The sequence below is a fragment of the Bombyx mandarina genome, chromosome 01 (assembly GCF_030267445.1).
Source record: "Bombyx mandarina strain Sakado chromosome 01, ASM3026744v2".
In the NCBI taxonomy this organism is placed as follows: Eukaryota; Metazoa; Arthropoda; class Insecta; order Lepidoptera; family Bombycidae; genus Bombyx; species Bombyx mandarina.
In genome coordinates, this window is record NC_143208.1 from 16709721 (window position 1) to 16724092 (window position 14372).

At 35.3% G+C, this 14372-nt stretch overlaps 1 protein-coding gene across 1 annotated transcript; it reads left to right on the forward strand.

Moving 5' to 3' along the window:
- The first annotated feature begins 440 nt into the window (after positions 1-440).
- Positions 441-8102, forward strand: LOC114252723 (uncharacterized). The gene is made up of 6 exons (XM_028187315.2): positions 441-560; positions 2051-2160; positions 2928-3150; positions 3478-3525; positions 6093-6131; positions 7899-8102. Exons 1-6 carry the CDS (start codon positions 441-443, stop codon positions 8100-8102), a joined length of 744 nt encoding a protein of 247 aa, XP_028043116.2.
- Positions 8103-14372: the final 6270 nt, after the last annotated feature.

The following is a 14372-nucleotide window of genomic DNA, read 5'->3' on the forward strand; positions in this document are numbered from 1 at the left end:
AGTGAATCAAACTTCTGTTGGTATCGCGTGGGTTACTTGTTTTTTTTTCTCTTATTTTTAGATAAAATGAACGTGCTCAATGTCGTCCTGGGACGGCCCACACACATAACTACCTACTCACTTTGAGATATGCTGTCGAAGAAAACCAACAAAAGAGTTTTTTTGTTTTTTTTTCTCGTGTTTATATTTTTAGTTAAACCTGTCTCACAGTAATTTTTTGTACCTTACTATGCTTAAACACGAATAAATCCATCAACTGGTTCGTAAATTACATAATTACATTATAATTTATATATTTTATGCTTATTAAATACGTAATTTTTATTGTGTCTGAAATAATTAAAAATTCATGACAAACTCTTTTAACCAAAATAATTAGTGAATTCAAAAGCTAAAAAGCTGTTATTAGCGGGTTTGACAACATATTTTTACAAAAAATAATGAACAAACCTTACGTCAAAATTGTCAAACACGACTTTTTAATACGATCTATAATAATGGAGTTTAATTTAAATAATAAGAAGAGACAAAGAAGCGAGAATTGGATTGCAGAGGATAAAGTTAATTTTATTTATTTTTACCTTTTATGTTACTTTTTGTTACTAAGCTAACACGTGTTGGTGGTTTTCGGTCCTGCGCCTCTTAAAACCTCTAAAGGCTACACTTAAAATGCATGCACATCTAGTTTGCCACTATCGTGACTTTTTTCCCCTCCCTATGCTGATAGCCTTGAGAGGCTATTTCAGCTTCACTCTAATATGTAGGTGAGCTCACGGGGCTCAAACCGGAGTGTTGCTAACACTGGCCCTAGCAAGAGCAATGCTTCGCAGAATCTACCACAGGATCGGAAACGCGTCCCACTGAGAAGATCCGGCGAGAAACTCAGTGGGCAGGAATTAATGCGCGTATCAATATTTAATATTATATTACTTAACACGAGCTGTATATAAAGCTCACATTTCTTATGGCCGCTGTTGAAAAATATCGGCTAACGGCCTACCTGATGGTAAATGGCTATAGTCACTCATGAGTACTAGAAATGCCAGGATCATAGCCATAATAATATGATTGCCGTTGTCGTGAATGAACTCTTTAGGTCTTTTTAAATTCCGTAGTTAGGTTAATGAACTCCAGCCCATTTGACGTCCAGAGATCATCGAATACATCGAATTCTTAACATGAATACACCTACCTTGAGATAAGAAGTGGAAGTCTCAATTATATTATATAACGGCTGCATGAAATGTCCAATTTATATAATTTAATTTATTTTTTATTATGTTCTTACTTTTTTCTGTATTCTAATCTTTTTACTCGGAACATTTCAAGCTTAGACTATGTCTTAAGCACACGCCCTCATTTACTTAGAAATCTTCTTCTAAAACAGTAAAAAAGATAAATGAATGTTGGCTTACTTTATGTAAGAAATTATTCCCATTTTGCTTCGGAACTATTTATAGACCTTACGGTCATAATATACGTTAACAATTAATCGTAATACAAAAATAATGTTTTACGATTCTTTTTTATTGCTTAAATGGGTGAACGAGCTCACGGTCCGCCTGATGTTAAGTGGTTGCTGGAGCCCATAGATATCTACAACGTAGATGCCGTCACCCACCTTGTGATATGAGTTCTAACGTCTCAATACAGTATAACGGCTGCCCCACCCTTCAAAGATCGCTCTTAGCGATAAGACCGCCAATTGTACTTTTTTGTTTTCAATGTATCGCACTGTTTATTTGTTTTTTGGTGTACAATAAAGAATACTCTCTCTCTCTCTCTCAAACCGAAACGCATTACTGCTTCCCAGTAGAAATAGGCACGGTGGTGGTACCTACTCGTACGGACTGACGGTAGGACGCCTATCACCAGTAAAGTATAATGCACATTAATAATGTCCTGTCATAAAGCGACGACCTTTAGCGATCAGTGAGACAAATGGAACGTCCCAATCACGTAATGCAAATGAAAAGACTGAACAACCCAAAGTTTTGCCACTAAACATGAGATTTTAACTAAAAATACAACATGCTATTCTTCCCTACAGTGTTTATTAAAAGAACTAGTCAGAGGAAATCTACGGTACATCGAAAACAAAAATACTGATAACATATCAAATAGAAACAAACAGAAATCATGGGAAGATCTACAATTTAGGTAAGTTAAATATATTTTTAAATACTTTTGTAAACCATTTGCTTGGGTGTTTTATACATATATACATAAGCTTTAACATATAACTATTATAGTATTTATATCAGTCTCTTGTTTCCGAAGTGCTGAAAATCCTAATTTTCGGCCAGAGGATCGCATGTGATTTATCCGTATGATTTTCTATGCATAAATATCATTGACGACCTTTGGATATAAATACGAACTAGTATTTATAGTATATAGTATCAGTTAATAAAACTTTCCAATCAGACTAGTATAGTATCAGCTAATGGTAGCTAGTATAGCCACAGCTAATGAAACTTTTCAATCAGAACGACGTAGGTCGTAGTGGCTAAAGACTAAGGACACAGGAATAATCCCATTGCTTAACACTAGCCCTGCACTAGCATCAAACATTGCGATTATCCCGGTTTTCAAGTTCCGTATGCAGATATCGATTTTTTTAAGATAAAATAATATTATACTGCAAATGTGTTCAAAAACGACTCATACGATAAATAAATAACATCGTGTAATAAAAAAACAACTAAAATATATATATGGGCAAAAATATAAAATAAAAAAAAATATATTTGAAAAACTGAAAGTGGACACAACGACAACCGTAAAAAAAACAAAATTGTTAAAATTGTATTTATTACACGATGTTATTTCATCGCTACAGAAATCGTTTGTCTACGTAATTATTTAAAATAAAGTGAAACTAGATAGCGTTTGCCAAAAATAATCACAATGAGAATTTATTTCAGATTTAATTCCGCCTGTAAAGGCAAGCCTAGAACGGTAGCACAATTGAAAGCGCAATGGGCTTTCTTAAAAATGTATAATAGAAAACACAAAACTAGTGATATGGATACTTCATCAAAAAATATCCCTAATAATCCAGAGAACGATACCCCTCAAGATGACGTCACTTTATGCGTATCAAATAGATATATTGATAGCTCGGACTGTGACTCAAATAGCATGCCGGTACATTTTTTTCATCTTCTAATTAAAAACCCTCGTATTTGGTAGAAGATTTCTGAAAATGGTATTATAAATTTTGTCATACGTCCACTATAATGCCCCAGGTTTTTTCTTTTCGTGGAGAACTTTTTGATGCTTATGTAACAAAGATAAAACACACGCTATATTATTATATTGATCGAGATGTTGCTTTTCGCTAGCCTAAAAAGTTTTTATGAAATTTCTGTATGCGATACATAATTACTATGATTTTTTATTTGCACTAACCATTTTAACCAACCACTTTTTTGGTGCAAGGGCTTGAAAAATAGCACTTTATAAATTTCACAGAACGACAAGCCGCCTCGCGATACCAAAGTATTTCCCGACCTGGCTACCGTGAGTAGTTTCAAGCTTTTTTTTCCCTACCTATGCTGATAGCCTTCAGAGGCTATTTCAGCTTCACCCTAACGTGTAGGTGAGCTCACGGGGCTCAAACCGGAAGTGTTGCTATCACTGGCCCTAGCAAGAGTAATGCTTCGCAGAATCTACCGCCGGATCAGAAACGCAACCCACTGAGAAGATCTGGCAAAAAACTTAGTGGGCTGTGTCTATGGGTTAATTTACTCGTCGAGCCTTCGTCGCAAGTGACGGGTTCGGCGAGGACGGTGACCGGGTTTGAGACTGAAACAAGAATGCTCGCTTACAAATTGCATTTACAGCAATCAAAACTGTAATTACTCAGAAGCATTAATTATAATTGCCTAGCTGTGAGCTCATTAAAGCAACTTTTGGAAACTAAACAAGTGATTGTGAGGAGCCAACTGTGAAGGCACAATTAGGGCCTCTAGTGAAGACTTTTATTAGTTTGAGCTAATTAATGTTAATCTCACTGTACTTTAATTAGTTGTTCTTATTAGTGTAAGTGGTCGCTTATAGGTAGCGGACGGAATGGGATAGTCGTGGTACCTGTATCAACTTTGTGTAAGAATAGAGGTTTTTATGAATCTTTTTCACTTCCTATTTTATTTGGTATTTATTGTAGACATATAAAAAGAAAAATTGTAAAGTCAGTCTGAAATGACGAGTTCAAACGACAAAATATTTTTCTTTTTAGTAGGTTAATACTTAGTCTGGCCATAAATAATGTTACAATTAAAAATAAACAAAATATTACATTTGAATTTGGAATCTGTCATTTTTCTAAGATTGCTCATTGAGTTTTCTCATTTTGGCGCCAATACATTGTACAATATTTTGCGATATTAAAATGGAGTGGGGTGATAAAGAGAACCCAATCGCTGTGATTGCATTACACAAAGTAGGTATGGAGCCAAATGCAATTTTTAAAACTCTCCATACGCTTGGTATTAGTAAAATGTTTGTGTACCGGGCTATTAATAGGTGCAATGAGACCTCCTCTGTTTGTGACAGAAAAAGATCTGGCCGTCTACGTAGTGTTCGTACAAAAAGGTGGTCAAAGCAGTAAGGGAAAGAATTCGAAGAAATCCTGTCCGAAAGCAAAAGATTTTATCTCGGGAGATGAAGATAGCACCTAGAACCATGTCGCGTATTTTAAAAGATGACTTAGGACTTGCGGCCTATAAGAGACGTACTGCTCATTTCTTAACTGATAATTAATTTAAAAGAGAATAGGGTGGTAAAATTGAAACAACTACTGAAGCGGTACGCAAAGGGAGGTCATAGAAAATTTTTGTTTACGGGTGAGAATTTTTTTACAATTAAGCAACATTTTAACAAACAAAATGACCGTATTTATGCTCAAAGCTCTAAGGAAGCTTCCCAATTAGTCGACAGAGTACAACGTGGGCACTATCCGACTTCAGTGATGATTTGGTGGGGTATTAGCTATGAAGGAGTGACTAAGCCATACTTTTGTGAAAAAGGTATCAAAACATCGGCACAAGTGTATCAAGATACCATTCTTGAGAAGGTAGTGAAGCCCCTTAACAACACCATGAAAAATATATACATAATCAAGAATGGTCCTTCCAGCAAGTCTTGGCGCCAGGTCATAAAGCTCGGTCTACGCAGTCTTGGTTGGAAACGAACGTTTCGGACTTCATCAGAGTTGAAGACTGGCCGTCGTCTAGTCCCGATCTTAATCCGCTGGATTATGATTTATGGTCAGTTTTAGAGAGTACGGCTTGCTCTAAACGCCATGATAATTTTGAGTCCCTAAAACAATCCGTACGATTGGCAGTGAAAAATGTTCTCATGGAAAGAGTGCGTGCTTCTATTGATAACTGGCCTCAACGTTTAAAGGACTGTATTGCAGCCAATGGGGACCACTTCGAATAAGCTTGTTATACTTTAAATTGTTTTGTATTTATGTATTAAACTAACACACTGTAAAAGTAATAAATGTTATTTGCAATAGATTTATTTTTATTTTTAATTGTAACAGTATTTGTGGCCAGAATAAGTATATTGTGAAAGGGTAATGCAAAAATCGCGCGCGTCTCCGAGTTCATCGTTATCGCGCAACAGCTGGTTATATATTGTATTACATTGCGTGTCAATATGGAAGGGTACATTATATATAGACGCACTATTCGCGCATCAACTTAAACTGAGATTTTTGAAAAAAATAACTATAAGCATGCACTCCAGTACCTTTAAAAAGTTAGTGATAGCGACCCTGATACCATGTTGCCACACGCCGACGATGGCGCAATATTAAAGCGAAGAGGCTTCTGGGAGGTAGTGCACAGGACTCCAGATACGACTTAAAGAACAAGATATTTATTATTCAAAGGTCTTTCTGGGCAAATGAAGTAAAAATCTCTACACAAGTACAACAATACAGAAATAAAAAAAAACTTTGTTGTTTTTAGATTGTAGCTTCTTTCTATTATCTATTGCCTCTCTATTATATCTATAGCTTATCAGAATTTATCATCATTTATGCAAACTCGTAGATTAATTGATATTATTTTCTACAGGTCATCGAAGTTCAACATTTAGAAGAGCCTAAGAAGATCGTACGTATCTTTAATCTTTCTGTAGTTTTTAAATAGGATCTTTTTCTTTTTCTCATTTTCTAAGCTGGCATAAGAGCTTTCGGCCTTTTAAATTACTAATTAGTAACTGGACTGATATTGTTAGGACCTATTGGTTTACTCAAGTTGACCATTAAAGGTGTATGGTGGTATGCTTCGGTACATATAATAAATGTACATCACATATAGTTGTTGCAAAGTAAGACTGCGCGCCGCCCTTATTTGTGTGAGTGACCAATCTGTATACATGTCAATGTAGACGTAAGAGCAAGTACGGTTTGCAAACAAAAAATCATTAATTCAAGTTATGGATTTCACCCATTTTGATATTTTAAGTATTTTTAATTGCTTTATTGGAGTGGTCTTAATAAAAAATAAACAAAATTGTTAAAGTAGCTACTAATTTACATTAGTAATAATAGTTACTTACAGGTAGAAAATTAAAATAAACACAAACGAAATGTAATCATAAACAGTACTCTACACAAAATAAAAACTAACAACAAACAACTAATAACAAACAAAAAAATCTTTAAAAAAATTTAAACGTCATAGTTGAAATTCATGTCTTTTTTGTAATGCTTCTCTGTTGTTCCCAATTTCTCTCCATTTGTAGCCTAATTTATTTATTATCGAACGTAATGTGTTTAAGCACCCATGAAAACCAATCTTTTCTTTGAAATTGATCGCAAATTTGCCAATGTTGATATTTCCACAATATGGAAATTTTGCACATTTTGTTATTTTTGGAAAATTTGCACTTTTTTTTGATTATTTTGTCTAAATCAAATTTAATATTTATCTCTTACCTACGTAGTTTTATTCATAGGTGAAGTAAAACTAACAGAAGAAGATGGCAGCTCTTTTTCTTCTTTTAAAATTGCAATTACAGTTCGTTCACTGATCCCTATAGATTTAGTTGTACGTTTCCGTATATTAGCCAAAGGACTCAAATCACCATTATCCACATTGTTCGCTTTCATAAAACTATACTCTTCTTGAAGTAAGCGGTACACGCGGGTAACAATGACACGTCCCTGGAAACAATAAATAAATATGTTTTAATTGATAAGTATTTTTCTTAAACATTTGTTTTTAAACTTTTTTGATACGACTTATAGTTTTCGAGCAAAAAATTTAAAATACCAAACGCGTTCCACGAACCGAACTTTACCGAATCTAAAATGTACCTTTGCATTCCCTCCGGTGTGGGAATGGTTTTTTTAAGTCTATAAATGTATGCGTTACAAATTAGTTACTACATCAATATCTGGGCACAAGTTGAAAATTTAAAAAAGTCTTACCTTGACATTAATTACTTTGCGTTTTCTTTCACTTTTAAGATTTTACATGCTGACCGTACTTCGTGAACAAGAGCAACGTGGAAACAATAAGTACAAGTGACTCGAGCGATGGCTCACTCGCTACTGACCGCTCCGTCAGATACACACACTAACGAAAATGTGTATTTACGATTACAACTACAAATAAAGGCCACGCGCGCTCGTACTTTGCAACAACTATAACAGAAAAATCACAAAATATTTTGATTTTAGTCATTAGATTTTAATAATATAGTATGTATCGATATAATATAATAATATAATAAATATACATCGCATACATGAAAATTTACAGAATATTTTCAAACCCCTCCATAGGTAATAATAATGACTAGAACTAAAAGAAACAGACTGTTATTACCGATCGGCTGTCTGTCTCTGTTCCAATAATATTTTTTACTTACAGGAACAAACTAATGATGAAACACTAACGTCAAACAAAACAAACAAATGCATAGAAGAATTAATGATGTCCGAGATATTATGTAGGAAAGTATTACTTGAACTCCAAATGGAAAATGAGAGGAAGAAGTCAAGGAATTTAGATTTGAAACATAAAATACTTGAAAATAAATTATTGAACGCACCAAATTATAGACATGAATTTTAACTATGAATGCTTATTAAAATACGCTTCATATAATTCATAACATACCATAACTGCGTCAGTGTAAAAATGCTTTTCAATGTATTGTTGTTCTTTTTCTATTGTACAAAACCTTTTAAATAATGTAACTAAAATGTTTAGTACATTTTATTAATGGTATTTATTAATGGCATATTGTATGGGCGTAGGAGTTTGTCTTAATACCGTGATTATGTCTACTTCGAAGCTGTCATGCGTTCCAGTTTGAAGGGTAGACAATACAAACATTGTACAATGTCGTGTTTTAAGTATGGTCATTCACCGTGTGATATCAGGGGTCAAAGTATGAAATTGCCGATTTGTACTTAAAAATTTTAATTCGTTTTTTTTTTCATTTAACCAAAATATCTACCATTATTATTTATACATTACTACCATCTAATAGGTAATTCATTTATGCCTTTGTAATAGAACTCTGGTGATCTAAATTCCACAAACTGTGTGAAAGCATTTTGTACTGCCTCCTGGAAAGAAAACTTTTTATCACGTAGAAAATTGTCCAAATCACGAAAAAAACGGTAGTCCGTTGGAGCAAGGTCTGGTGAATACGGAGGGTGTAGAATGGTTTTTAATTGCAGTTCCTGTAGAGTTAAAACGGTTTCTCGTGCTGTATAAGGTCTCGCGTTATCATGGAGCAATAATGGTGAAGATCGATTTATGAGTCGTGGCTGCGTCACTGCGAGTTTTGCTGTCATTGTTCGGAGTTCGGCACAGTAGACATTTGCCGTTAATGCTTGACCAGGTCGGAGGAAGCTACAGTAAAAAACACTGTGCTGAGAGCACCAATCAGTTACTTTTTATTGGTAAGCCTTGCTTTAGGACACTGTTGCGGCGTTTGACCCGGGGTTAGGCATTGCATTTTTTGCTTATGGTTATTGTAAGGAATCCACTTTTCATCACAATATGTCACAATTCGATCCAATATTCCCTCATTTCTGTATAGATTCAACAAGGCAACACAAGTTTCAACACGCGTTTCTTTCTGCAGATCAGTCAAATCATGAGGCACTCATTTTTCATATTTTTTTTATTTTATTGTTTTGGCGCAAATGAGTCAATATTATTCGTAAGGTAACGTTAAACCATGCCGCTAACTCCTGGGTAGTTTGACTCGGATCTGCTTCCATCATCTCTTCCAATTCATTGTCATTCACATGTATAGGCAGGCGGTCTTCCACGTGGTTGGTACTTCAAATCAAAATTTCCATCGCGAAAGCGCCTAAAGCAAAATTGCACGGTGCGTTCATTAGCAGTCCCCCCTCTAAAAGCAACATTGATATTGTGAGCCGTTTCTGCAGCGTTCGTTCCGCGTCGAAACTCGTATTCAAAAATAACTCGAATTTTTGAAGTATCAATTTTTCTTGTCAAAACTGAATTAAAAAAAACAACTGAAAGTCGATAACCGAATGTTGAAAAGAAAGAAGAAAGAAGAAGAAAGAAAAGAAAATCTCTTTCTGATATCCTTTCAATATTCTACTATTTAATTTCATTAAATTTAATTGCAACAACACAAGGTCTACATTACCTTCTAAGTTTCGATATTAAATCAAGCCGTGCAAGTCTTAATGAAGAGTTTAAGGTCTCGTAATTAGCACACACGTGACGTATGCAAGTTGCGAAGCTTTGTTGTTTGAAGCCAAGCTAAAACGCATAGCGTTCGAGCTCTATGTCAGTAGGTAGCAACTTAGCCATGCCCTAGACATTGATGAAGTCGATTAGCAACAGTAACTACGTAATAAATCAGATGGGTCGTATGAATGTATGCCTAAAAGAGACAAAAAATATATCGCACGCTTGTTTTAAGGACACGAAATTTGATGTTAAAATAAAAGCATTAAAATTTCGATGAGAAAAATATTAGCTTTTCATGAGCCCGACTATGAAGCCGCAACGTCATGCTGATACAGTAGTACGCGGCACGTACCCTTAACGTGGGAGCTTACAGCATAGCACCGTATTAGGCTGTTTAGAGTTCCACTGTGAAGTAATATCTTGTAGTGACAAGTCTATTTTTATCGGAGCACTGCGCGGGCCCTACCAACACCGCATAGCACCTTATGTTTTTTTTATTGCCCTTGTAGGCAGACGAGCATACGGTCCACCTGGTGGTGAGTGGTTATCGTCACCCATGGACTTCAACAATGCCAGGGGCAGAGCCAAGCTGCTGCCTACCGCTTAATACTCTCCACAAGCCTCGTTTGAAGAAGGACATGACATAGCGCTCGGGAAACACCGTGGAGGGGAGTGGATAGCCGGATGGTATGCAGCAAAAAAGACCTCTGGAAATGCAAAGTCGATGAACGCAGCGGTTCCAGATAATATGGATGAACTCTGCTCCGATAGCGGGAGGTGCGATGATAAAAAGGAGACGAGGGATCATCTCAAACAATTCCTCAGAGTACTCCCCATGGAACATCCAAAATACAGAGGGAACCGAAGTCTCTCCGCAGACCCAGAGGCTCCAAACGATCCGTGAGAATGTAGCGAGCTCCCCCTGAATACTTCATTGAAAGTAGTTTCAGCTGCGAACCCATCACGCATTTCTGATTTTAGTAGATTCTTGTCCTGAACACTGAGAAATTTTAACCATTAACTAAGATAATTTTTTTCTCAGACATACAAAAAGTCACAGCTCAGTACTCGAACGATCGTCCCACGTTTCGAATTAGAGCGTAAATTTGCTGCGCGTCAAGCATTCCAATATACTCGTACTTAAGAGTACTCTAATTCAAATATCAACCCGTACTAGCAAATGTAACTGTAATAATAACGAGCTGACAACCGTAAATAATAACATTAAACTAGAAGTCCCGCAGTAGTCGAAATTCGACTATAATTAATTGGAATTGTAAGTTTGTACACTATTATGATTGTCTTTTATACTTCTATAATCACAAATTTTGCCAAGACTACACTATAAAAATATTAACAAAGACAAACAATATTTAATCTATTCTCAATTTGACAACAGACGCCAAGAACAAAAGTTTGACAATAAATAGTATGCATGCGTGTGTGCGTCACATACATGGTATGTAGTGTGTGTAATGTTTTCTTTATTGATTTAATGTATCTTATAAGCATTATTTAAAAAAAAATCAGCATTGTGCACCTCTTCTCTATATTCTCTATAAGTGTGCAAAATTTCATACTCCTCCATTCGCGCAATTTTCGTAAAAAGGGATACAAAGTTTTTGCTTCACGTATTAATATATAGATTCTTTCAGGATTATTGCTGCGCATCTATACATAAAAAATACATTATTCTACATTAAATACATCGGTAACTATGATAAAATGTAAACAAGTACCTGAGGAAATAATCATTTTAGCTTTTCCGCAAAACTGTTCGGCTTAACATTTTAGTAATTAAGTGATAATAGAACTTTAGAACGTCGGGTCGATTCCTCGGACTCTAATTCAATACCAACTTTTCGATAGGGTCGGGACTTCCTAGCGCGTTAAATTGCATTTCGTTTCTGAAATTCCTCTGCATTCCAAGCTATGACATATTGAAGTAGCACGTCAGCTTATAGTTTGGAAATCCTAATTAGATTCGGACTTGAGTCTACGATTCTCGATTTCAGTCTCTCTTTTCACAAAGTCGAAGTTGAAGATTAATATTGCTCTATGATATTTTCAATTATCAGCTGTAGATTCCGTAATGAAAAAGTCTATAGTGCTTATGTAAATAAATGGAGATTCTTAATATTTAATAACTTGGGATTTATGTTGTCCTGGACCAAAAGCTTATTTTGAGTGTGGTGGGAATTTTCACTCTTGCCACTCCATCTCATTCAGGGGATCGAACGGCCTCTTAAAATTACCGACAACTTCCAGAAGAGATTTCGGAATCCCTGGATATTTCACCCGGTAGTTTCGTCTGCAATACAGCAAGATACGATGTGCTATCTCATTTATCCACGAAAAATGAGTGTTTGAGGTATCCATACACAGTTGCAGCCTGAAACTTTCGAACGACGTGGACAACAAAGTATTCACTAACTTCTGTCAACGCGTCGCTTTATAGGTGTTTCTTTAAGCATCCCTGTTTACATTTACCGTCAAATAAATTTGCATGTTACCCGCACAAACATAAAGTCGCCCTCTTTACAGCTGCTCTATCTACACTTGAACGATCAATGTCGTTCGGTAGCATTAAAGCGGATCATTAATCTGCTTATGGTCGTAACCACTTAATAGATTTGAGAATTTTATCTCGGGTCTCAATTGTCTCATGGTTGGTGCAAAGTAGTGTCTATCAGCTGCAGTAACTACTAAAGGAACTGGGAACAAATCATGCATAGTTATTCGGCCCCAATTTAGGATTCGCTGTGTTATGGGTACCAGAGACTGATAAACATACTTTTATATGTTTAATTATATACATATATATATTACAAATATATATAGATACCCAGACAAAGAGCAAACAAACCTGTTCATCACATAATGTTGACTGATGTGGGAATCGAACCCACCAACCTGGCCATAGCCAATAGCCAAGATGGCTAATTACCGCACCACTGAGTCAGTCACCATTAAGATGTCAACAAATAATTATAGAGGCTTCATGTCAAGGCTCTATTTCAAGGTAGGTGGTGACATTTTGTATATATGTAACCGTTTTGTTTCTATGACGTGCAGATGGATTCGTACCTTATATTATGATGTGACACAATTAGCAAAGCCCTGTCGATAGCAACGTGTATGCCACACTCGACCTTGATAAACAATATAGGAAAGGAAAGTAGGATAATTTTTAGGCAATAATTACAGAAAAACAATATCCATAGTTACAACTAAAAAACTGGGCCCTTAGGCATATACATTTTGTCTGTCTATGTGAAATTAATACTAATATCCCCTAACGCATTTATACTCAAGATTATCTGTTATTTCATCAATTCCAATAAATTATATTATAGTCAATATTCTAATTTGAATAGAAATTATGTAAACAGTAGCTAATTTTTTTTTTCTTTTTGTAAGAAATTCACTAACGAATCCATTATTAATTTTGGCTTAAATCAAAATTTTGTTAATATACAAACTTTTCAGTGACCGGTTCGACAAATGTCCAATTTTCGTTTGTGGGTGACATATGTCAGCTTTGCGTGAGCGTCATAGACTTCAGTGGTGAGCGTACACAACGGGTAAAGAAAGATTCAGACCCCGTTGGTATAATTTAATTTTAAACCAGTTAATATTTTATCATTAAGTTTTCTTTCATTCAAAAAGTTCTTCTATACAAAACAAAGTATTGTACAGTTTTTAAACTAAATAGCAGACTTAGCCTTTTCATTAATGAACTTTTTGTAACCTTTAGTCAAAATCACAGTCAAGGTTCCAAGTTACATATTTTACTGAATGACCACTTTTACTAAATTGATATATATGTAGTGACCTCGAATTTACAACTACATAATTCCAACTGTCCTGGTGAAACTGGAAAGGCCTTCGGACTTCAAGTAATCCATCCTTCATTAAAAAAAACCCATAGTTATTTCATAAATTTACTTTAAAAAAATACTTCTAATTTTAACTTAAAATATTATAATAATGTGCTGCTTTACTTTAAAAAGATACACATATCTGGTAAGCTCAAATAAGCACTACACGAGATTTAAGCTGTTAAAGCTTTGCCTACCTTTGAGCGTGGTTGTTAAGCAGTTCTTAAAATGTAATAAATTTTAATACGAACTAGGCTGTACGTCTTTTTTATCTCCAATAGGTTATTAGGCTTTTTTTTTTCAAGACATTGTTTTCTTTTTACTTTCCTGACACCATTTCGAACAAAATTTTTAATCAGCCATAAAAATAACAAAAAAGGCGTGATTGACAATTGATGATGAAATCATTAACAATACGTGCAAGATTCACTGGTCAGATGTGATAGGTATCCAAATAAATATTGAGCATTGTAGGGTTTTTAAAGAGACTCACAAATAAAACAGTGCAAGAAGAAATGAACGGGGAGGATAATATTAATTTTGCACTCTCATTTTATTTTAAAGAAGCCTCCTATAAACATCCGCTGCATAGCTTAGTCGTTGCACAAATCTCGTATTACTTCAACCATGTCTGTGTAACAAAATTATTCGCGTAGGTTTGTCAATTTCTACTGGCGACGGCGAGCCTTCGGCGCGCACTGTGCGGTACCGTGGGTTTCGTGAGTGGTGGGGTTCGATGGGGTTTAGTCGGTAGTCAGTTTTGCGGGGTAGCTCTTGCGTG